The 25,254-nt window shown below is 39.0% G+C and overlaps 1 protein-coding gene across 2 annotated transcripts; it reads left to right on the top strand.

The window, feature by feature from the left end:
- Nucleotides 1-541: 541 nt before the first annotated feature.
- nectin4b (nectin cell adhesion molecule 4b) lies at nt 542-23,814 on the top strand. Of its 2 annotated transcripts, none has more exons than XM_040014729.1 (11): nt 542-974; nt 6,220-6,420; nt 9,159-9,326; nt 12,405-12,683; nt 15,481-15,598; nt 19,205-19,356; nt 19,655-19,820; nt 19,959-20,034; nt 20,302-20,358; nt 20,554-20,739; nt 21,859-23,814. In XM_040014729.1, exons 1-11 carry the CDS (start codon nt 923-925, stop codon nt 22,084-22,086), a joined length of 1,683 nt encoding a protein of 560 aa, XP_039870663.1. In that variant the 5' UTR covers nt 542-922; the 3' UTR covers nt 22,087-23,814. The 2 variants fall into 2 exon arrangements, with proteins under 2 accessions (XP_039870663.1, XP_039870653.1); XM_040014719.1 differs by having other exon boundaries at nt 21,823-23,814.
- Nucleotides 23,815-25,254: the final 1,440 nt, after the last annotated feature.

The raw sequence follows: 25,254 nt of genomic DNA, 5'->3' as shown, positions 1-25,254 counted from the left end.
TTTTTCTTCTCTTGTTTTGTTCTAGTTTTTCTTTGTGATCTGTTATCTTGAATATAAAAGGTTCTTGATCTTGGTGATTAGCAAAATGGGAAAAAGAAACAAACAAACAAAAAAGAAAATGCAAGTTTAGCTGATAGACAAAATAGATTCATAAATAAAAGTAGCCACCACTAATACAGTCGTTTCAAACAAAGTCTGATAAATACTCTCCAGAGGAAGGATTTTATTTACTTGTGTAATTGTAAGAGGACATTGTTGGATTTGTCCAAGAAGAGTAGGGGTGTTAATTAGTGTTACTTTTATAGCTTATTGATAAAATTGCAGACTACAATCAAATGATCAACAGTTTAACTGTTAATTTGATCCCTAAACATGTGTAGTTAGATATAAGAAGTTAATCTTGTGAAATTGCTTGACATAAAGTATATTTTTGGTTAATTTTCCGACCCTACCACTGCATTTTCATCTTGCGTCACCTGAACGCAGCGCTAGTGGGCGTGTCAGTGGGCGGGGCGGAGGGAAACAGGTGTAGCGACTCAACCCAAACCTGGTGCTTCTGCCTTCGCGTGACAAGCGAGGTTGTTCTTTTATAAACACGAACTTTATTTTTCTGTCGTGCGAAAGCTCAAATGCAGATTTAACAATTTCCGTTTATTTGTTCATTTCACTGGAAATGAAGATAGAGCCTCTATCAGCTTTTTGCTAACCATTGTTCTTTTATCAGTGGAAGTGTGGTTTTTTTTAAACATTATTTCTCAGTTGAACAGGAAACATCTGCTGCCTCTGGCTCCTTGCTGCGGGGTTTGTGTTTTTTAAACCAGCCCTCAATTTCCCAGCTGAATTTGAACATGGAAGCTTAACACGAGATCTGAATTTCCCAGAAGAAGGCTAATAAAGAGAAACTTTTACTTTGGAACCAAACATGAAGTCAGCTGGAAAAAGTGCTGCGCTCCTGGCATTGCTTTCTTTAATCGGTGAGTTTTCTGTTACATTGATTTGCATGTAAATTAACAGTGACACTGCTTCATAAAACACGAATCACCTGTCTAAGCAAGTCATTTGGAGAATTCTGTGTTCTCCTTTCTGTTAATTGGGTCTGTGACGATTAAACATTTGACAGACGTGGCATAAAGCTTGGATATAGTGTCTAAAATCTATACATTTTGAACTTCGTGGTAGCTTCTTGTGCTTAATGTTGGTGTAATTAACCCAGCAATCTTCCTATGAGTGTTAAAACAATGTCCTTTAATATAGAAGGGCTTTTTTTTTTTTTTTTTTTTTTCCAAGACACTGAATTATTATTATTGCAGTCTTCATAAGTCTCTATGCCTTTGCTTTACTTGCCATGGTTTTGGCCCAATTGTGCAAAATTTTTTTTGTTACAACATGCAATGATTTCTGTCTCCAAATCTTAAGCTCATCATGTCGCCAAAGATTTATAAATTTCGAAAACTTTTTAATTTTTGCTTTTTCTAAACAGACATATTGGATTTTTTTTGGCTACTTCTGATCTTTTAATTGCATTAACTCAACTGGAGAAATGAATGAAAACCTGAACTACAGCCACCAAACTCTTTAACTTGTGACAAGCTGTTACAAGCAGGGGCGTTTCTAGGATTTTTTTAATGGGGTGGCTGGGGGCATAGCAAAAAAATCAGTCAGGTGGGGTGGGACGGGGGCAGTTTTGCTAACTTTTTCTAAATGCAGAAAATCATCAACCACGAGATGTAACATCTAGATAGACAAAATAAAGCTGATTGCGTCACTAAACGGATATCATATCACTGCAAATCGTCTCAGTCTAAGCTGAGTAATGTCAGAATAAAGCAAAAAGACTAAATTTCCAGTTTTTGTTGAGCTGCAGTTTAAGGTGCTGGTGAGAAACCATATTAGTTTCACATTGTGTATAGTTCTTTTTCTTTTCCTTTTTTTAATTGCAAAACTATTGACTACAACTCCCTAAGAAATGTAACCCAATACGTTTTTAGATTGCAGTGAGATTCTAGGGTGTGCCTCATCAAATGACCTTTACATTTTTAATTTTTGCGCACAGATGTACTTGAAAGCAAGAAAGTAATACCCAGGGTAGGATTTAAACCTGTACAACATGCATAAAAGGAACAATAATTTACAATAATTTAGAAGACAGTCTTTTGTTTCCTTTCTTTCTTTGCATGTGCATTAGCTGCACCATCACATAGCTAGGCTTTTTTTTTCTGCTGGCTACTAAATATATATATAAAAACACCTCAAATGAATCAGAGTTCATGGACAGGTGCCACCTCATGCCCTTCTGGACCTGCCCTGGGTTGCAAGTAGCTTTATATGGTACAACAAGCCAATAAAACAAATGTTTGTTTTGGACAACAGTGTCCTTCCAAATTTTTTGCAATATATTTGGGAATGCCTTTTGCTTTTTTAGATAACCTGTACTGACCTGTGCAACAGATCTAGCTACCCTCAGATAAATGGTTCTCAATTCATTCATTTCAGCTGAATTATATAATGCCAAATAACCACACAGTCACCCCAAGGTGCTTAATACTGTAAGGTAAAGGACCTAAAGGAGAGAAATCCCCAACTATAAGATGATATAATATGAGCAAGCACTTGGTGACTGTGGGAAGGACAAATTCCCTTTTAACAGGAAGACGCCTCCAGCAGAACAAGGCCAGTTGGGGGGGGGGACTCTCTCTGCAGCATTCTAGATCAACTGAAGGCTTTTCAGGGAGGTTTCAGGACAGCCTGATAATAATAAATTACAGTCCAGCCTAGAAGTAAGCAGTTTTCCTCATCACTCCGAGACAGGATGTTTCTAGGCAGTCCTACATATTTACTTAATGTTAGCACTGAAAGAAATATCCTGGTCAAAAATGACTCCTCACAGTGTTATTGGAAGCCCAGGTAATGCCATCCACAGTGAATGCCTGGTTAGTCACTAAATCTGTTAGGATTTTAATGCAGAGTACAGTAACCTAAGTTTTATTTGAATTTGGAAGCAGGAAATTGGAGTTCATTAAGGCCTTTATGGATTTAAGCCGAGCCTGTTGTTTAACTAGTTTGTTTGTCTCATCTGGCTTCATGGATAAATGTAGTTGGGTGTCATCTGCACAGCAATGAAAGTGCATGCAGTTTTTTCTTGTAGTGCCTAAAGGAAACATGTATTATGCAAAAAGGTCCCAGCACAGGTACCAGTGGAGTATGGAAATATATATATTTATATTTAAAAAAAGGGCTTGAACTTCATGACCAACTTTTGTGTGTGAAGAAGACTCCTGATTTACATTTACACAAACTGGAATCTATCAGATGGATATAATTCAAAGCCGTGCAGCACATTTCCTTTAACACTGATGGTCTGTTTGAATCTCTGCAGTAAAATCTTGTGATCAAGAATAGCAAATGCTGCACTGAGGGCTAGCAGGACACGTATAGTGAACTCCACCTTCCCAATACTGTTTCAGTGATATGATGAACACTAAATCCTGATTCATGTTCTTCAAATGAATCATTCATCTTCCCACAATCACATAACTGCACTAAAACTCCTTTTTGAGATGCTTTTAGGTAAAAGTGGGATTTGCTAAGACAGCTAGATCAAGTAAATGCTTTACAGACAGCTTAAAAATCTGTAGTTTGAAGCATCTTAACAGAGATAAGTTGATCGTATTTAAAATTGTAGCATTAATGTAGCATTAACAGTCTGCTGTTCTGCTGCACTCGTGAGGCCAGCTGACTATCTCAGAGTTATCAGTAATTCTGCAGCCATGAACATGGGTGAACTGTTCTGGTGTCCACATACTTTTGTCCGTGCAGGTGTGGAGAAAGAAGCAGCAGAACAGAATGCAGCTCCGTCACATTCTTACTCTTACTAAGTGGTTTAGAAGTCGTGGCCCAACCTGCGTCTTCCTGTTTTTTTTTTTTTTTTTTGATGACTAATTCTGATAATGTTCGTCTGCTTTTGTTTCCTCATCTAGTGGAGATTAACATCATTTTACATTTAGTTTGGACTGTTCTGCTCCAGATGAAGGAGCAAACAAATGAATGTGACTGTGTTGTTTTTACTCTTGACCACAGCAGTTTGAATGAACAAGAAAAGCTTGTACAACAGCTTTGTGGTGCCCCAGTGTTTGTCTAGAGTGTGTGTGTGTGTGTGTGTGTGTGTGTGTGTGTGTGTGTGTGTGTGTGTGTGTGTATAATTCTTTCTTTCAGTTTATCTCTCGGCTCACATTGTCAACTCGTCTCCTTCCTCCAAAAATCTGAGTCTATGTCTGTCTCAAGCGGTCTCTCTCGGTCTGGTCCTCATTTAGGTCAACCACACTGTAGTTCTTTGTACCTACTTTTGAACTTTCTGTCTGTGTGAAGAGGCATGTCGGCTCCCCTGTCTGTGCCACCGCTTTGTCAGTGTGTCCTTGTACTGACTATATCAGATCTGTGGGAGTCCCTGTCCTATATTGGCTTCTTTGTAATCATTGATTAAGCTTGTGAATCAGTAACCACAGAGCAAGGAAGAAAAAAAACTTTAAAGCCAGAAATCAAAGTGCAAATGTTTTGCATCTTCTGTTTGAGTTGTTGATGTGGCTCTCACACCCATTCCTGTTTCTCTCGCGGTTACATGTAGACATTTCACCAGGTGTGATAAATGTTCCAGCCATTAGTCAGTTCCGATTCATGGCTTTTCAACAGTTTTGATAGTGAAACCCGTCACTGAGAGTTGACAAGAACCAGTAGTTGTCTTTTTGTGCTCGAGTTGCTAAAATGTTGGGTAAATCCTGGATTTTCTATAAAATATCATTAAAAATCATCTACTTTTGTGCCAGAATGGATTCAGTGTGCAGGCAACGTTTTGCAAAACACTAAAGTTCCTTAAACATACAGCAGTGAGTTAATTAAATGCAAGTTTTCATTAATCAAATCCACATTTATTCCTCACACAGAAACCTGAGCTCAGGTGATGAAGAATTTGTTTTAGTTTTATTCTGTCGCAAAGCATTCTCTAAAACCAAAAGCAAGTCAAACTTGAAACATGGAGATGCAGAAAGACATTACGAAATGAAACCGAATAAAGCAAACTTTAAACAGCGGGAAGATCATAGGACACAAAATGAAATCAGTCATCGAACAATGAGACAGCAAAACAAAAAAACACGTTGAGATCCAATAGATAAGATGGAAATATGTTTCTAATGCAATCAATGTGAAATGTAAAACAATAGAAGCGTAAAAATGTGTTGGCGGGCAGATGTTCGTAGTCTTCACCCTCTTGGACCCCTACTGGGAGTAAACCTTGTTTCTGTCTCTGGTAGTTCAAGCCTGCTTCGAAAAATTAATGACTGGTTTTTAAGGGGGAAAAAAAAGCAAATCCAAGATGATGGTCAAACCACGTCTTTATTGATATATACTTAGGTGTCTGATCTCGTCATTAAGGACTCAGTGGAGTCAAATGCTCTTTTTATGTGGGAAAGGGTTAAAAGAAACTACACACGTGGAAACTTTTCCGTGTTTCCTAATATAAAGGCAGTCTGTCTGAATTGTTTACTGTCAACAAGGAAATATGAAGTAATAAAGTTTTTGCTCTGTCGTGAATAGCAAGTTTGTTCACAAACAAGAGGCAATTTCTGCTTTTAAAAGTCACCTAAAACCAGTTTTTAGTGACTTTCTCGGTGTTGGCATGTCAACAGACAAGCTGGTTAGGTGAATGAGCGAATGCCTGTAATTGTAAATGTTTGCCTATACACAAACCTGTATAGGCTATACCCGACCTTCTGCCTGGAGCATTATAGGATAATGTCGAGCTTTTTATGATCATCCTGAACAGGATTGGTCATAAGAGCTGTCTGGAAGGAAGCACAAACACTTTGGATAACAGAAGAGTGGCAAAAACACAAAATAGTAGCAAAATAGTTGTCACAGGTTCCCAGGCCCTAAGGTCATGTCTGTTTTGTATTTCTTCACTTTGAGGAGCTGGAACAACATATTTGGGTGTGTTGGCACTGACGGGTCTCTGTGAAATTACGGAGAGATTACTATGATGAGTAAAAATGACTGCATGCTTCATCACTTGATTTGGAAATTCCATGCGAAATACCATAAACGTAATTTAGTCTTCAAAATGTACAAATGCCAATGATATGCTGTGTTTCCTAATCCAAAATCACACTCTCCAAATATGCCTTATCTTCCACTGATTAAATCCACATGTTTCTCTTCCCTCCTCAGCTGTGCGCGTGGGGGGTGGATTTGTGGAGCCTGCTAACGCCGTCACCACCCTGCGCTCCGTGACAGAGACTCAAACCAGACTCCCCTGTCAGTATCAGGTGGAGGGTGAGCAGAAGGTGGTGCAGGTCACCTGGTACAAGGAGCTTTCAGATGGCAGCAAAGATATGATCACCACAGCTCACTTCATGGACGGCCATAGAGGTACTTGACTGAAGAAGCTCCTGTAAAGTCCCTGGGGAAAATAAAAATTTCAGTAATAACGTCTTGGCAAAGCTTTTTTCTTTTCTCTTTCTTGGGGGGGTAATGAGCGAGGTGCAAGTCAAGCATTGTTTTCCCAGCAGATGCTGCAGTTGCAGCAGTCCTTGGACATGATACTTAGTGCAAGCATTTATTATCAAGACCAAAACAACTATTTGGTGCATCCTTTGGTTCCAAATACACTTACACACACTGCCCTCATCAGGTTATTGTTTATGGATTTGAACCTCAGTTATCAAATGCTACATCTGCTTTATAACTGCTTTATCTTAAAAAATATAGAGATAATGCAACCTAAGCATTAATGACTTGACAAATGCCAACCATACCTACACTTATTATAATATGCTCTATAATAATAATAATCAGGAACGCTAAGGTAAGGTGGTTCTTCATTACTGCAGACCAAAGTTCACTCAAAACCATAAGTACATTTAATAAATTGCACGTGACTGTGCATATAAGTTAAATCATATTGAGAAAGAAATACTATAAAAGTGGTCAGCTAATAACAAAATATAGGAAAGACTTTGCTCTTTGTAATTTTGTTTGCTTTGATACTAATAACTTTAAGAATGTCTGTATTTCATTTCATTGTTCCATTTTTCAGGTTATTAGAAACATGTATTGTTGTCTTACTAAAGTGTACCAGTTAAGCTCACTTTCAGCTCTGTATTCTTGTTCTTGGAGCTTTACTTGATTCACAGCTAACACCTCTCAGTTTAAAAATACAATCAGAAATAAAAAACATAAAAAAAAACATTATTTAATAAAAAAAAATACATTTTACTAATAAATACGCATTAGTGTGTAATTATGTCTTCTAATAACTGATGCATTATGATCAACTCAAAATTAATCAATTAGAAATGCATAGAAGCAGGCGATGGTTTGTCATGTTGGCCTGATATTTTGGATACGGTGGCTGAGATTCACACATAAAACACAATGTCAATAGAGACTGGCCACGTGTGCAGTATGCCAAATATGGAAGAGAACAGGGCTCGCAGTTGTTCACATGCTGTGGTGGCAAATTTGAATTTGTATCTAACTCCAATTTCTGTCAGTGTAAAATGTTTAGCTACGCATTCGCTCAATGAAATGTCTTAATATAAGACGTAGAAGAGCAATTTCAACATTATGTCTCAGGTTTTCTACATGGCAAAAAATGCTGCTTTAGTAAGTAAAAGAAATCTGTCCCCAATGTAAGAACTAAGATGTAAAATTACAGAAATGTATAATTGAATTATTTTGGCATATTGTGACTGGCCATGAGAGAGGTTTTAAGGGTAGGAAAAGCTGTAAAAAGAAAAAAAAAAAAAAGTATGCTGTCTTTCACATTTTCCAAAGCTATCCAGCGTGCCGTATTGGAGTCTTTGCCAGGCTAATTTCGGCCCCCGCCCTTATGTTTGACACACCCCTGGTTTAGACGTAATATCATCCTTTTCCTCAAGCCTCATCTCCTGACACATAAAAACGTGCATAAACATGCTTATCTATTCCCAATACTGTCACAGTTACTTTGTGTCAGCAGATTAGACATCAGCATGAACATCACTGACTCATCGACTCATATCAGACTCCTTTCACAAAGTTTTACAGCTCCCTCCCAAATCAACATGGACACGTATTGACAGCTGAGGTAAACAGCGGACTGTCAACCTGCGCTCACTGCAGATGAACTTCAGTCACAGTTTGTTTGTCCTGCAGCGAGTATTATGCACTTATGCAGTTGATCTGCAATCTATCGACATCTAGCGAGAGATTTTAGATACTGTAACTTTAAGCAGACTTTCTTCTGATTGGCTGCCCCTCATAAAGTTTTGAACAGAAGGTGGGTGGAGCTTCTGTGCTCATAGCCAGAGCTTTGTGCCTGAAATTATGACATTGGGGATATCCACTCTCAGTAACACCGTATGGAGCTAAGAATAGGAAAAAAATGTCTGAAACTGAGCATAAAGAGCAGTCTGAAGCCACGCTTCAAGGAAAAGCATTTTAACATTTACAGTTTTGACTAATCATAACAGCCTCAGTGCAAGATCTGGAGGTTGGAGATTTGCTTTGTGAATTGGTGGAGAAGTCAGAAGGTTGAGGTACATGTGCCGGTTAATGGAAATGTAATTTGATCCAGAGGCCCACGGCTGGTCCAGTGGGCCATGATTGTATGAATGAATGTGAATCATGCGCTACTTCTACCTTTGTTAATCGTTTAAATACCTTTTTCCTCACTGCTGTTGTTAAAGAGTACTCACTAATATGAGTAGACCTGATTTAACGGCTGTTACGTTACTCTGCTTATAACACACATCATTTCACTTTCAGATTTATTCATGTAAAGATAAATTAGACGCATCATCTTTAATAGCAACTTTATCCATAAATTCAAATTAGAGTCACAAGTTAAAAGTACACACATGAGAAAATAAAACAAAATAATTGTTGCTGTGTCTCTAATTGGGATGTGGTTATTTGAAATGAGATCATCCCAGCAGACCATTGTTTTGTACCTGGATTACTCTTTATTATTTGTCTGTTGTGACACTGCTTGATAACTGGAGGCTTATTTTAACAATGTCTAACCATTTATTCTCCTTTCCTGGAGCTAATGCTGTTGACAAAGGGTCTGTTTGATGTTTTGTGAGTGTTGACGATGCTCACCTGAGGTTTTTGTTGTTTGACAGAGTTTGGGCGTTACTCTGGTCGGGTGAGGTTCGAGAACAGCAACCCCATCAAGAACTCTGCTCTGATCATCCTGAACACAGAGCAGTCGGACGAGGGCACCTACGCCTGCCATATCTCCACCTTCCCCAGTGGAAATTTTGAGACGAAGATCGCCCTCACCGTCTGGAGTAAGACTCATCATCCTTTCTCTCTCTCTCTCTCTCTTTTTTTTTAATCTTCTCGCCCACATGTCCCTAATCCTGAGAGAGCTTCTGTAATGATGTTTACACCATCATATCTTCATAGAGGAACTGGTGACTGGGGGAATTCAGAAGGTGTGCCAGCATGGCCACAAGCACTGCCAGCTTACTTTAGGTTTTAGCATGTGAAAAGCCAAAAGGGAAATTCTTTTAATTCTATATTATTCTGTTACTCCAACTAAAAATTAAGAAAAAGTTTAAAATATTCTCAAGTATAAAAAAGCACCACAGAATCTGCGTACACCAAAAATATGTTATGCAGACTCTGATTCTGGTAGGTAGATAGCAGCTCAGCTGTCAAAACATTTGCAAGTTTATTTGGTGTTCCAGAAAGATGGAGAGGGTTTTCCAAGATCCAAGATAAATAGGTTTCCACCACGAGGAGTGATTGAGTTTAAGATAAGTTTGGCATTGATGTAAGTTTCGTATATATCCTTAAATCACAAGTTTACATAAAGAGCTTTACACCCCCATAATCTTTATAATCTTAATTCTTCCTCTAAAGAAGGGAGGATGATAGAGAAACGACTGGAAAAAGCATGTTGTGTATATACAAAGAAAAGCGAAATAAAAAAGTATAATCACTATTAAAAAGTATGATATAATTGTGGAAACAGGGTTGTGCTTTAAAGAGCTGCCAACTTCAATTTCCCAGGTCTGTGGCAGAAGAAAAGCTTCCTCTTTAGCCTAAAATCACCTGTTTCCACTCCTTATTTTGTCTTTTGAACGATCTTTGCAGAAGTTTTGCACCCAGCTAAAGCCTGGCACAAGTAATTTCCCACTGAGAAAGGAGCTTAAAATTCTGTCCCCTTTCAAATGTTTCAAAAACTCATTTTGATGTATACAGTTTCTGCGGTGCCGCTGTTGTCCCCAGGCTTCCTCCTTTACAACCATAATAACAGCCGTGGGAACACCTTTGTGAATCCTCTGTGAAGTAAACCCTGGAATGATGCTATCATTTTTAAACAACTTTCCCATTTCACTGCCAGTCATCTGCAGTAACAGACCTGTCTCAACACGCCCCAGATCTGACAAATCAACAGAAAGTTGAGTAGTAAGAGACAACCTGTAGCACTGAATTCCCTCCATGTTGGAACATTCAGCTGTAAAATGTTGATTTGTAAGTGCAGAAACTGATGCAGGAGGCTACCTGCCCACGTGTTACTGTCAAAAACTGTAAACTGAACAAACTGGGCATGTTGTTCTTAATGTGAAAGAATAGGTTTTAGAGAAATGACCCTACTGTGAATGCACTATGCCGAAAAGTCACATTTGGACTTGGAATTTTTGTTAAAAACTGGGTGTTTGGTTTACGGATACATTTATTTTAATTGGATGAAAAATGACCAGGATGGAGGTATCAGCATGTTTCACAACACAGCTTCTCTCATGAAGGCACTTTTCAGATAAGTTTGTCAGGTAAATAATGTGAGAGCTGAAATATTTGGAGGGGAGAACATCTCCCCTGCTCACTTTTTCTTGAATTGTGTCTTTTCTTGGCTGTGAGTCAGAGTCATTTATCACTGTGGAAGCTGGAATCATTCCTTTATTACTGTAAGCCAATGAGTGCAGCATATTTCCCTCGCTGATATGCTGTGCTTTAGTGTTTTGTTTTTTTACTAGTTTCTGTTTTTAAAGGTTTGAGCTTTCCTCAGGTGGTGCCCTTTTCTTTGTCAGTTAATCCGTAATAGTTGTTGTTGTTAATGCTACCGACTTGTTTTGTCTGATGTATTAATAATCCAAACATTAGTGGAAAGAGTTAACCAGCCAGTGACTGTTTACAACCGTCATGACTGCAGTGTGAATCACAATCGTGTTAAACCAGTTGGTGACAGGGTAACAAAAACAAAATGTAGCTGTGTGAAAACATCTAAGGTGACCTGTTCTGAGAGAGTTTTGCAACTTGGTGTTCTTACACAATTCCAATGAATTTGATGGTACTTTTAGTTGGAAACCCACAACTGTAATATGTGGAAAATTCTCCAGAGTAGAAGTGGGCACATTAAAGCACAAAAAGATTACTCTGTTTATACACTGTATATAAAAGATGGAAGTCGATTTGCATTAGCTGGATAGCTTTTCCCATTTTGATTTTTTTTTTTAACCTTTCTTTTTGGTGTTGCGACCTGCTAACACTTGGTGCAAGTTGCATTAATGCACATGGTACAGAAATAGATACCTGCTAATTTATAATAGAAAAATACTATAATTTAATTGTTTCATGTATTACATCAAAAATAGTCAAATTCCACAAATACCATGGAGAGGTCCAGTTCAATGACTCATTATCAGGTGAGGCTGAGCAGACAGCTAGAGCTACACGTGTGTCTGCCCGCACCTGTCAGTCACATAAGCCACACCCACTAACAATGCCCAGTTCCAGCAAGGTGGAATGAATGGGTGACGATGACTGTAAAGTTCAAAACCTTTTCTTTCTTTCTTCTTTGTTTTAAACTAGGTTTTAAACCACTGGAACATGTGGTTTCATGTCCAAGTGGTTATTTGAAGATAGGAATCTAGAGGGATCAATGAAGGTCACCCTGCTGGTGGCACTAAATAGAAAGTCAGCGGATCTGTAGCTGGTTCAGCAACCCGGAAGATTTTACTGCACTCTGTCTGTTTTTTGTTTTTTTTTTTGCTTTGCATTTAACTTTTGTAGATCAAATAACATTTTTACAAAAGGTATGCGGAAAAATGTGAATCTGTTGTTGGTACTGCAGGAACATTTTTGAATCATTAGGCAGTTCTGACTTGAAAGTCTGTACAAACTTCCATGCTAATCCCTCAAACAGATTTCATTTGCCAGTCAGGACAAGTGTTGGATCATCTACCCCCTTAGCTCTAAGAGCCAAGAAGTGAAAAATAAACTAACTTGGGAAAGAGACTTTGTAATCTGATGACTGAACTCATTGTGCTTTTTTTTTTTATTTAGTACTTCAGCAAAGGATCAGATGGAAAGTCCAAACCAGAAGACTTAAATTAACCTCTTTCCTTTTCGTTGTCTAGTTTTACCCATCTCCTCCCTGGATCCAGTAACTCTTGTGGAGGGCCAATCCTTCCGTGTGGCAGCCACCTGCCGGGCTATAGGTCACCCACTTCCCATTCTCTCGTGGGACACAGACATCTCAGGAACGGTCCAGAACCGCACCAGCGAGACTGGGTCAGTGTCCAGCTACTTCTCGCTCCACCCCCTGCGTAGCATGAACGGGAAAAAGCTGGACTGTTTAGTGTGGCATCCTGGCCTGGAGGAGCCGCGTAGGATCAGCAACCGCTTGGAGGTTCAATGTGAGTATAGCTGTGGAGCTGAAGTAAGACAGAATGGAGCTGTGGCATTAACATCATATTTTTAAGTGCTGAGTTGGGTTTTACTGCAGAAATAATATTGCTGGTTCAAGGAAGAACAATAGAAGGAACCAGAAAAGTCACAGAGTATGATATGAAAAAATAAGGGAGAGAATGGTACCCCTCACTGGCCCCTTCCCATTCTTTATAGGTTGGGGATCACACATCGCTCATTCTTGCCCGTCAGAAAAACATTTCCTGAAATTATTCAAGCAAATATAAAATGTGGAGAAGTTAGAATGTTATCTGTTTTTACCAAGTTATTTGGTAGAAAATTCTGTCTCCATACAAGATACAGCTCTATAATTTAGCCTTAACATACAGCACACCAAGCTCGAGCACTGATCAGACGTCTTAAATCACCAGTAGGATCAGTCGTGGTGGATCGTTGCCAGTGAAGCTGTCACCACCGAGTCGCTCACTGATACTGCGACAGTGACAAAAGCGCTATGGCGGTGACCTTTTTTTCCTTCCCCTTGTCTGAAACAAATGTCTCACTTCAAACTTCATTCATGGGAAAGTGCAGGAATGTGAGCTTTGGTTTTGTATACACTGTCCATCCGTCAGACACATGACTTGCAGAAACCAGAGAGCGAAGGGTGTGGATATTGAAAGCAGTTTTAGTCAATTAACCATGAATGTTTTAAAACAACATGAAATAATTTATCTTGACATTCGTCAGTAACTAATTTGAACATGTACTACACAAAGGTCATGTGTAGTGGTGGCTGATGCCTAATAAATGTCTGGACCTCCTACTGTTTACTAATTTAATTAGTAGATCATCACACCCCAATACTGCTTTCTCAGTGCCATCCATATTTTGTTTTGGTGTGTTTTGCAGCTGTAAATAGATACTCTGTAAGCTTGCATTGTATGAGGCAGTGTACGTCACTGCAAAGGGTTTTAAATTACCACACTTGTGCTGTTTAGTGCAAACTATATGGTCCTATAGAATATGTAAAGAACTGGGACACGCCTGGCTTTTTAGTTAATAACAAGAACAAATAAAGGAAAAAATGACATAAGTGTTTTTACTCTCAGATTTCTTAAACACTGTTTTTATAGTCCCACCTTTCTCCTTTCACTTGAAGCTTTGCGCTGATCCTTGACGTATCGCGATTTAATCCTTCTTCCCTCTGCTGTTAAATATTTATAGGTTACTACTTAAACCAGCATACGCTGATGTTTTAAAAGCGGAAATTTGAATGCATAACAGCAGTTATGCCAGTTATAGAAGGTAACATGACAAAAACAAACATTACAATCGTGTTTTTTGCAGATTTCTTATAGTATTGTAGAAACTATGAATACTCCCAAATGACAAAAAAGTATTAGATTAAAAAAAAACAACATTTCTTCTACATCTCATCCAAAATAATAATATTCACTTCAAATGGACACTTGTTAAATATTGCGCCCATACCAAGAATATCACGAGGTGACCTAATAAGTTGGTCCCTCCCTTTTTATGTAGGTGTGTTTGCGACGATACGAAACCACTAAGTTAATATTTATGTTTGAACAACTCCGAAGACTAACACCTGCAAAACACAGCTATAACTAACAGTACTAACCACGCCCATGTTTTTCCTCTAATGGTGTCAAAATGTCGGCATTGAAATCAATAAACATATTACATTTTTAAAGGTTTTTATATTTTATACTCGAGAAGTTAAAGTTCTATAACCATTTTTGATACTGCCAAATTCTCCCATAAAATTTATACTTGAGTACAGTATGTATACTACCTGTATATATTAATAACATTACATAAATGAAGATATTATGGTGATGTAGTATAAAAGGAGCATTATGTGGATGGTCTGCCAAACATCAGTCTATCACTGATAACTCAACTTCATGCATCTGAGCAAAAGTTACTTTCAAAATATTACATTTATTCTCTATAACCTGGAGGATTCCTGCACTTTCTTCAGCATGTTTTCATTCTTTGTATCTTTGAGTACCACCTTAATGACTCTTTTTTTTTTTTTTTTTTTTTTTTTTTTTTTGTGAGTGTGTTATGGTGGGAAAGACAGAGCCGTATTCAGCATGCAAACTAAATCAGCTCATACTTATCAGTATGCTGTATGGAATGACACTGCAGTTGCTCTTTGCTGGGCTATGGGCCAAACTTTAAGCTCTTCCCGCTAGATAGATTAGATAGATAATTAGATATTTTTGACTCTAGTTGCCCAGCAAATTATATTTATAAGGCTTAACTGTCAGTCTTTGAGATCAAAGAGCTGGGTAAATATTAGCTACTATTGGCAGATTTGATCCTGCGGCGGGAAAGTTTATCAGTAATAGTCTGTCCTTGACTACTGTTACTGTATAACTGTGCCAACAATTCCTCTTTGTCTGATTTGAAGGACATTTGTTAAAGGTGTGGGTGTGAGCTGTGCCAGCTTGCTTTTAAAATGGGATTAAATACAAGGTTTCAAGCTAAAGTTTTCTGCTAATATTATGTACTCACTGTTAAAATCACTGAACTGGTGCTCAATACGCTTAGTAATGACTCCAAACCTCCCAGATAACATTTGAAATTTTGAGACTTGCGAAAATCTTTTTGTAGATTTAAGAGGAGGAAATAACTTCATCTGTTGTGTTTATGGTGCAAACAAACTTCTTTGTGTCTTCTCTGCTGCTCTACAAAGTTCTCTATTTGATCTATTATGCAGCATAGGAGACACTAGGTTGTGATGCTGCTTACTTAATATTTGTGTTTCTGTGTCAGACCCCCCAGATGCTACAATCACGACGTCCTCATCTCGTTGGTATGTGGGTTTGGAGAAAGCTGAGCTGGTGTGCGAAGGCAGGGGACAACCCAAACCTGAAAACTTCACCTGGACGTGGTACTTTCTGCATTTTCACATACACATCTGTCACTCTGGCAGTCAACAACACTATGATGATATCATGTTAAATCCCACCTCCCCCCTTTCTAATACTATTTATGCTGCTAATGTTCTTTTTACATGGCGCTGGAATGTAAGTCAAAACATAGATAAGCCACTGCTAACACGTATACACATGGAGTACACACCTGCAAACAACAAAGGAGTGCGCTCCCATCTAAAGGGGGGGGGGGGGTTCCTATCCTCTGCTGGCTCAAATCACTGCTGAATAAAAGGTGCGGTGTCGCGTTGCGAAATTTCAAGTTAGAAGATTGTGTTTCACACGAGGGAGGGAGTGAGCGACACAAGGAAGAGCAGGAGACACATGCTAAGCGTTTAATCATAGTGCCATGCTTTAAATATCACTCTAATGCCTGGTAAAACACTGGGTCTGTACTTTAATTAAAGACGCCAGCCATTACAGTTCTCCCTGTGCACACAGTGATCAAATGTTTTGTGCTGAGTACTTGGGTCATGAGGCAATCTTGAAATATTAAAGTTGTGCTAGTTTCAACCTCTCCACTAAGCCATCCATCACTGAGGCCCCACTGTGAGGAAATCCACTGATTAATTTTAGTTATAATGTCAGTAAATGTTTTGAAATGTTGACTTTTTTTCCCCTTGTTTGCTTTTTAACAATGTAAATGTATAAAAATACAACCATTAGTCAATATGAGTGGCTGACTGCTGGTCTCTCCATGTGAGCATTCACAGAACAAATCTGTAGTTTAATCTGCGTTGAAAACACTGCGTAAAAGAAGCAATTTCTCATTTAGTGGGGTTATGTAAAAGATTGTTGACTAAGGAAATGATCCTACACGTAAGCCATGTGTGGAATAAATAAACTATCATTTCAGCTTTAAATATAAGAAGTCATGCTAGCTGTTTCTGTGTGTTGAGTCTTAATGCTAAATTCTTGGTTCCACTTTTATATGAATTGGCAGATAACATAAATTTTATCAGCAACCTGTGCATTTCCCACAATGTCTCACTGACTTTGAGTGTGGAGTAGCTGAGGGTGCAAGCCAGACTATTTGAGAAATAGTGGATCTATTTTTCTCAAGAGGCCATCTGTAGAGCTTACAGAGATGGTCATGCGGGTGTTAATTCTCTGGGTGAAAATCCCCTGTTGATGTCAGAGGTCAGATGAGAATGGCTAGACTGCTTTGAGCTGATAGGAAGGGAACAGTAACTCAAATAAGCACTTGTTACAATCAGCATATGCAGAAGAGCATCTTTTAATGCACAATACTATTGGACTAGAGCAGCAGAAGACCAGCCTGGGTGCCACTCCTGTACGAATATCCACTCGATCCATCTCTATCCACAAGACAATATTTTAGATGTAGTGGATGTAGGAGAGTCACAGCATGTACAGTACTGTTAAAAGTTTTAGGCAGAAAAAATGCTGTAAGCAGGCAGCACGGTGGCACGGTGGTTAGCACTGTTGCCGCACAGCAAGAAGGTCCTGAGTTCAATTCCACCATCAGGCCAGCAGGGCCTTTCTGTGTGGAGTTTGCATGTCCTCCCCGTGTTTGCGTGGATTCTCCCCGGGTACTCCGGCTTCCTCCCACAGTCCAAAAACATGCACTTTGTGTGGATAGGTTAATTGAAAAATCCAAATTGCCCATAGGTGTGAATGCGGGAGTGAATGTGAGTGTGAATGGTTGTCTGTCCCTGTGTGTTATCCCTGCGACAGACTGGCGTCCTGTCCAGGGTGTACCCTGCCTCTCGCCCCTTGACAGCTGGGATAGGCTCCAGCGCCCCCCTGAAAAAGGATAAGCGGAAGCGAATGGATGGATGGAAATGCTGTAAACAAAGAATACTTTCAAAGACGGAAGTGTTAATCATTTATTTTCATCAATCAACAAAATGCAGTGAATGAACAAAAATAAAATCTAAATAAAATCAATATTAGGTGTGACCACCCTTTGCCTTCAAAACAGCATCAATTCTTCCAGGTCAGGGGTGGGCAACTCCAGGCCTTGGGTGTTGGTGTCCTGCAGGTTTTAGATGTGTTCTTGATCCAACACAGCGGATTCAAAATGGCTAAATTACCTCCTCAACATGTCTTGAAGTTCTCCAGAGGCCTGGTAATGAACTGATCATTTGATTCAGGTGTGTTGACCCAGGGTGAGATCTAAAACCTGCAGGACACCGGCCCTTGAGGCCTGGAGTTGCCCACCCTTGTTCTAGGTATACTTGCACACAGTTTTTGAAGGAGTACTTCTTGTTCATTAAGATAGCTCTTAATGACTTTGGCTGTATGTTTGGGGTCGTTGTCCTGCTGCAGAATACATTTGGGGCCAATAAACAATTATGTTTCTGAAAGCATTCTTTGTTTACAGCATTTTTTTCACACCTACCTACAACTTAGGCATAATACTGTATGTGCAGCCCAAAAATCTGCAGCAGCTGTGTGATGCTGTCATGGGAATATGGACCCAAATCTCTGAACAGTGTTTCCAGAATCTTGTTCAGTCTCTTATGAGGAGAAAGGGGCCATCCAACCAGTACTAACAAGGTATACCTAATAAAGTGGCAGATGAGTGCATATTTTATTAATCAGAACAACCCTAAAACTATAGAATGTGTATGTACAACAAGTGTATCAAATTCACAAATACCTTTCTTGATCTTCTTATAGCTGCTTTACGTTGCTCCAAAGACAAAGTCATTGTTAAGTGTAACAGATAATACCATAAAACATGTAATTTGCTTTATCTAGTAAACTTTTACCTTTGTGAAACTAAAGTAGCTGGCCTCGATAGTGCCAATATGTTTTTAAGTATAACTCATGTAGTGAAACTATATTGTACTACTCTAGTTTCAGTCATTTCACAATAGGTCTTTGCTTCATTGCACTGATACTGTGGTAAGTCACAAAAACAATAAGTCACGGGAGAGATTAGAATCTTTTTGGCCAGTGAAGCTGTATTGCACACCTTATCTGTATCATTTCCACCATCCTCGCTGTGTTAGATGCAATCTCCACCTGTGACTCGATTTAGAAAAGGCTGGTCAGAGAAGCTAGGCGGGGTGTTGAGAAAAGAAATCTGACCCAGGGGCGACTTTGACGGGGGGGTAAAGCAGTAGTTAAATAGCTGGTGGAGCACAGTGAAACCAGGGGGGAATATGACCCCTCTCAGTGGACCTGATCAGAAACTGCCTCTATTATGTGGCCTGTACAATTTAGGGCTCAGAAGTTGGGCTTGTTTCAATCCCCCAAACCTAGTATTTACCTGGTTTATACAGATGAGCCCTGCATGCTTTGGTTCAGGTGGTTTCACTCTGTGATGAACCTGATCCTTCAGAGTGTTTACTAAGTGGATAACTTCCTTGATTCAAACCAGTTTTTGCATTTTCCTGTTACTTGCAAGCAAACGTCATTAGATATTTGTATATTTCCAGCTCTCTGGTTTGAACTCTGCTCCTTTCATTTTGTTGTTTGCAGCTATGAGTCAAAGCTGTTGTTTCAAACAGTGAGTCACAGGCTTCTGCGTAGTTCACCTCTCTGTGACATCTGCAAGTTAATGGTAACATTTTTCTTTTGATTGCTTGCAGGAAAGGGGGAGCTCTGCCTGACGGGGTGTCTGTGGTTGGAGGGAAGCTCCTCTTTCAGCGGCCCGTTCACTTGAGTGACAGTGGGGCCTACGAGTGCATGGTCACAAACAGTGTGGGAAGGGGAAAAACTGAGTATATGCTCAATATAGATGGTAAGTGCAATAAAGCTAATTTTGCATACATTTTCATGGGATTTGATGGAGAAACTGTTGCTGTGAGCTTTGTTGATGTTTTTGCAGGTGGAAATTTAGACTTATTTGCCAAACTCATTCTGAGTTGGTGTAATTTTGAACATTTGCTGCCCCCTCTTGTTAGATACAAGGCATTAACAGTTGAACTCAGTCTGGATTACAAAAAAAATATTAAAGGAAAGATGTAGCTGTGTTGTTGTTGAATGTATTTATATGCGAGAGAGTCATCGGATCTTTTCATATTTTTATATTTTTTTAGAGATGCAATGGCGCATTGGCGAAACCCCTCCTGATAACCTGCTGCTGATCATAATTTGTGCCTCCACCGGAGGTTTAATCCTCCTCCTGATCATCATCATCTTGGTGGTTCACTGCCATCATCGACGTAGAACGAACAAGCTTAAGAGAGAGCTATCTGAAAAATCGTGAGCTAAAGCACATATTGTTAAAGAAGGCTTTTATTAATAACTTCAACTGGGATTTAAACTGATCTATTTTGTGAACATGCAGGTTTTCCATAAATCCTCAAAATGTGTGTGTGGTTTTTATTTTTTTTCTCCCAGGGATGAAATTAGGAGTTTCTCTAGGCAAGCCTCTTTCAGGAGAATAAACTCTACCAGCACAGACTTCAGATACCAGGTAGGAATACGCACACAGACAGACACACACACTCTCCTGCTGACAACAATAACCTGCAAGCTTGAAGGAAGCCAGGCTGACACACCTGTCCTGCTCGGGTGGAGCCGCTGGCAGCTCAGGCTGATGATTACAGGCTGCTGCAGCTTCAAACAACACTGAAACGTGCAGCGTTCACATATATCATTAATATCTAATTTTTGGCGGTTTGTTATATTCCTCTTCGTGTTCAGGTTCACTAATTTTTTGCGACTTTCTCTTTTTCTCCAGGGTGAAGACTCCATGCTCAGAATAGACAGCCGAATGAAAAACAGCCAAATGTCTCTGGTGAGTGTCTCACTGTGATGAAATATATCCAGGTAGAATACTGCTGATCTTGGTTCTGCCTGCGCTGTCTCTAAGGAATTGTTCATATAGCTGCTTCTTTCTAATGTTGAAGGTTTTTTCAAAATAAAATGCTTTAAGATCTTGTCTCAGATTTGCACTTTATCATTACATTGAATGTCCTCTCCCTGCCTACAGGAGCATACCCATTCCACTCTGGGTGGGAGGTGGGGGCCAGGAGATGTAGAACTGGATGAACTGGGACGTCCGGTCATCTGGTGTGAAGGCAGCGATATTCCAGGAGGAGCTGAGGTTGACGGAGGGAAGGAGGCGCAAAGGAACAGGGTGGAGTCATACGTGAAGAGCAGTAGCAACATGTCGCTGGTATGTGTCAGCGTCTGAGAGATTAAGTTTGAAATGTGTTTAGATTTGTTTGTAATGTATCATATGGTAACGGCATGCTGTATTTATTGCTGAGTTTGCATCGTCACTGAGGGTGACGTGGTAAAACAAAAGGGATTCAAATGACAGGAAACATTTTAGGAAACAACAGCAAGAAACGTCATCTCTGTTTTATTAGTCACTTTATAATTGTTCCTGTCTTCTACAAATGATGACGCTTTATTGGATTTATTTAGAAACAGGATCAGGAATGTAAACGTGACTGTTTTGTTAAATCTGGATTACAATCTGATGTCGTCACGACCAAAGCTTCACTTAGAGGTTTCATACAAAAGAGATTGAATACCAGTGTGCATTCTCTCCTAGCAATTATTACCACAAAAAAACGTCATAAGAAATTTTGGATGGTAGGATATGGTCCATGTTGTGTTAGGAGCTTTTTTTTTTTCTTCTTTTTTTTTTTTTTTAAACCTAGACTTCTACCTCAATAAACTGGTTTTCACTGATCCCATAGACAGTTTTGGTAGAAATATAAAGTTTATCTACAGATTATCCAGCTTGAATTTGGATTTTTAGTGCAAGTATCATAAACCCAGTTTTATCCCCTCTGTGCCTTTTTCAGTCCAACTTCAATTTTTTGGTTATATAAAGGGGACCTATGATGCTCATTTCCAACTAAATATGTATTCTTGGACTCCAGTAAAATAGTTTTGCCTGACTCACAGTTTATCCTCTTTATGGGGCAATCCATTTTAGCCATTTTCTTTCTTAAGGCCACCATCTCCTAGCCAACTTTCATGTGATTGGCTGATCATACAGAGCCAAAACTAGAATAAACAGTGTGAAACTAAGTGGTAGAGCAGATTGAACCCTGAGGTTTTGGCTTGCAGGAATTACCTGTTCATCTGCTGAACTCAGTGTTTAAAACTTCAGTTTCAGCATTAACTGTTGTAACTGTGTATTTGAGAGAAAATAAGGAAAGGCATAATAGGTCCTCCTTAATATTGGTAACTTTCAGGACAAATCAGGAAAAACGGTATTCTATTTTTATACTGTTTCTACCAGGACTCAGGTCTTCCTTCATCTTTGGTTCCTCTGAAGGCTCAGCAGGATGACGGCAGCGGGCCCAGAGAACCAGACGCCTGCCAGCCCAGGGAGAGAGAGGACTGGGCTCCCACACAGTCTGAAGGACACGACAGTGACGAAGATGGGAGCCCCTACCAGTTATCACAGACTCTCAGGAATTACTTTGACTACAGCAATGGGGCCATCAGGCCCAAGCCAAGTAACAATTCCATTATTCTACACCCCAGAGGACAGCTGATCTAGACAGGACTCTCATCTGTGATATGAAAAGAGAGACTGTCTGTATCTCTGCAGTGACTCTGACTGTGACGTTTGATGTTTGCTTTGAATATATTGGAAGGGTAATTCGTCTCAGGTACTATCCCAATGCTGATTGTTGATTTTTTACTTTAGAGATTCTTCCTTATTTCTGTTAATCAAAAGAAGGTTATGAGTTGTTCTTTTGAGCATTTTATGACTTCATCAGTGAGGTAATAAAAAAGAGATGAGGAATAATTTGGGGGAAGAGGGGAAAAAAAAAAGTCCTGAGCCAGATACGACTGGTATGGTAGAACTGGAACATTTTGGACCACTAATGTAGAATTAAGTTTATAGAGAGTTTTGCCCTGAAAGGTATGCAAATGAAAAGTATTTTTGTTCTTTAAGGTATTGTATTAAGAATCCTGTTACAAATGTTTACTATGTTTGGTGCAAAGCTGAGTTTTGCATCCAGTGCTTCTTGTTTAAATACATGTGAATAGATACAAAGGACTTGAGAATCCTGCCTCATGCAGGACAATATGTATATATTGCATATGTTTATATACACTGATCATCCACGACATTAAAACTGTTAAAAGGTGAAGTGAATAACATTGACTCACTTGTTACATCGCTTCGCCCTGTAGAGAAACCTTAGATCTGGCGACTCCACATCACAAAAATTATTTGAGGAACTTGGCAAAGAGTCCAAGGTGCTGATACAAACTATCAGCTCCTCAGATCCAAATTGAATTCAGGTTTTTGAGGCTGATACTCGCCCAAAGGATCAAGTAAAGACACCCTCAGCGATCCAGTGCTCTTGCCCCGATGGGTCAGTTATTTCTACATTGTTTCCACATCAACTCTTGCACATTAGGTGTTCTTATGTTAATGTCTGATATATGTGTGTGTGTACATTTGTTTATTAATACATCTTTACAGCCACCTGCTGCTGTCAGCTTAAAAAAAAAACCCTCGTTAATATGAAGAACAAAAGAGACGATGCTGAAAGTTCTTTGGCTAGCTGGTGTTGAAATGCAGCAAACTGGGTCAGTTTCATCTATATAACTATAACTTTTTAGTGCTGTAAATACCTTTTGTAAAAAAAGAAACATTGTGATGATACAAATACAGTGTACATTTTTCTATGCTTTTTTTTTTTTAAAGAAGATCAGGAAGTGATGTGTATATGTTGAAAATCTTTATTTGTAAAAGTGCAGCTTACAAACATCCTTTTAAAAAAAACTGGAACATTAAAGCTACTTCGGGAACTTCATAAAACAGCAGAAACTTTATGGGTTATTGTGTTATAGGTTGATGAATTTAAATAAATTTTTTATTGAAGAAAAAGTTAGGATTTTTGAGAAATATTGTTTTTCTTGTTATTATTTATAGATTCAAACACTGATACTACCTTCATATTTTACTAATAAAGGCATGGAAGACAATTAACTTTGATGCAAATTAAAACATGGTTGTAGTTTTAGCAAGTGTTTACAGGACAGATCTTTGCTTGGCCAGATGCCCTAACTCTGTTATGAGGTTATTAGGGACTAGCAGGTCACTGCATTCGGCTAAGAAATAACCCATGGCATTACTACTGTAAAAAAGATCCTAGAACTAGTACAGGCCACTGTATTTGGCATTAATTTTGTACTGGAAATAACACTGTACCTGTAGGGGGAGTCTTAAATGCACTAAGAAGATTGAATAAACATGAAAGTACTGAGACTGTGCTTATTATGGTGACAAATGATACTAAGAACTGCGGATACTGATTAATATTTTGTTCATGTGCTGCTTGATTTAAGTGCAGTTGACACAGTAGACCATAAAACTTTGAGAGGCTCCAGGTCTGGGTTGGTAAAGGTCAGATGGTTTAGGTCATATTTGACAATCCAAAAATTTTTGTTTTCATTGGTGACAAACTGCTCTCCTTACTCTATAATAAGTTGTGGAGTTCCTCAGAGATCCATACTGGGACCTATCTATTTCCCCCCATCATATATGCTACCAATGGAACCTTAGGAATATCCCAAGAATAAACTGAATGCTGAGTTTTACTGACTCTCAGACTATTATTCATGCTTTTATTTCCTCTCAGTTGGGTTTTTGTACTGGTTTTTCAAAGGTACCAATCAGAAATAACAATAAATAGACTTCAGATTGTGCAAAATGCAGTCTTACAGACTGCATTTTGCACATGTGAACATATTATCCCAGTTTACCCCTCTACAATTCAATTCAACAGTCGCCACAAGCTGCTTTATATTGTAGGGTACAGACCCTACAGTATTACAGAGAAAACCCAAAGAATCAGATGCTGGATGTCCAATACTTTTACAATTGATTTTAAGATTTAACTTATTACTTGTAAAGGCATTTAGGCTTGGACCGAGATTATATACGTAAGAGGTGGGGAACTCAGGCCTCAAGGGCCGGTGTTCTGCAGGTTTTAGATGTGTCCTTGTTCCAATACAGCTGATTTAAATGACTAAATTACCTCCTCAACATGTCTTTAAGTTTTCCAGAGGCCTGGTAATGTAGTAATCATTTTATTCAGGTGTGTTGACCCAGGGTGATATCTAAAACCTGCAGAACACCGGCCCTTCAGGCCTGGAGATCCCCAGACCTGATATATGTGAACAGCTGTTTGCTGTACTGACCAGTGTGCAGCCTGAGATGCTCAGGCAGAAACCTGTTAACTGTTCCCACCTCATGCTTAAACCAAAAAGGTGATCAAGTGTCTGCTTTTAGGGCTCCATGGCTGACTCATTTATATTGTAAGATTATTTTTTTAATACTGGTATTGATAAGTGCTACACAACCAAACATTATCATTTCACTAGGCTGCAGCTGCTCTCCAAGGTTGGAGCTGACATGGACAACTGTTGCAAACCTTTGGCTGTCACCCTACAACTATAGCCCAGTTAGAATCTGCCCCCTACTGCTTGATGATTGTAAGTGTACATGTAGTCACTCTTGAGGTTGTTGAAGGGTCTTAATTAAAGTATTGGGTACAAATACAGTTGAAAACTCTGTGATGCCCTTATCTCTGTGATGAAACTTACACTCAGCGTCTTTGATGTTTTACACAGATTGGAATTAAGATGGTGCCAATCACTTCAAAATTCTCATTCTCCTTCCATTTTTATTAAAAAAAAATCAATA

The sequence above is a fragment of the Simochromis diagramma genome, unplaced genomic scaffold (assembly GCF_900408965.1).
Source record: "Simochromis diagramma unplaced genomic scaffold, fSimDia1.1 OVJJ01000205.1, whole genome shotgun sequence".
NCBI lineage: Eukaryota > Metazoa > Chordata > Actinopteri > Cichliformes > Cichlidae > Simochromis > Simochromis diagramma.
Note: the sequence above shows the minus strand (reverse complement) of the source record. Positions and strands in the feature narration are given on the sequence as shown.

Excerpts from the sequence above, each read along its gene's own strand:
- nectin4b (XM_040014719.1), top strand. The coding sequence starts at position 923 with ATGAAGTCAGCTGGAAAAAGTGCTGCGCTCCTGGCATTGCTTTCTTTA. Across the intron at positions 975-6,219 it reads GGCATTGCTTTCTTTAATCG|CTGTGCGCGTGGGGGGTGGA; the intron begins GTGAGTTTTCTG and ends TTCCCTCCTCAG. Across the intron at positions 19,357-19,654 it reads GTATATGCTCAATATAGATG|AGATGCAATGGCGCATTGGC; the intron begins GTAAGTGCAATA and ends ATATTTTTTTAG.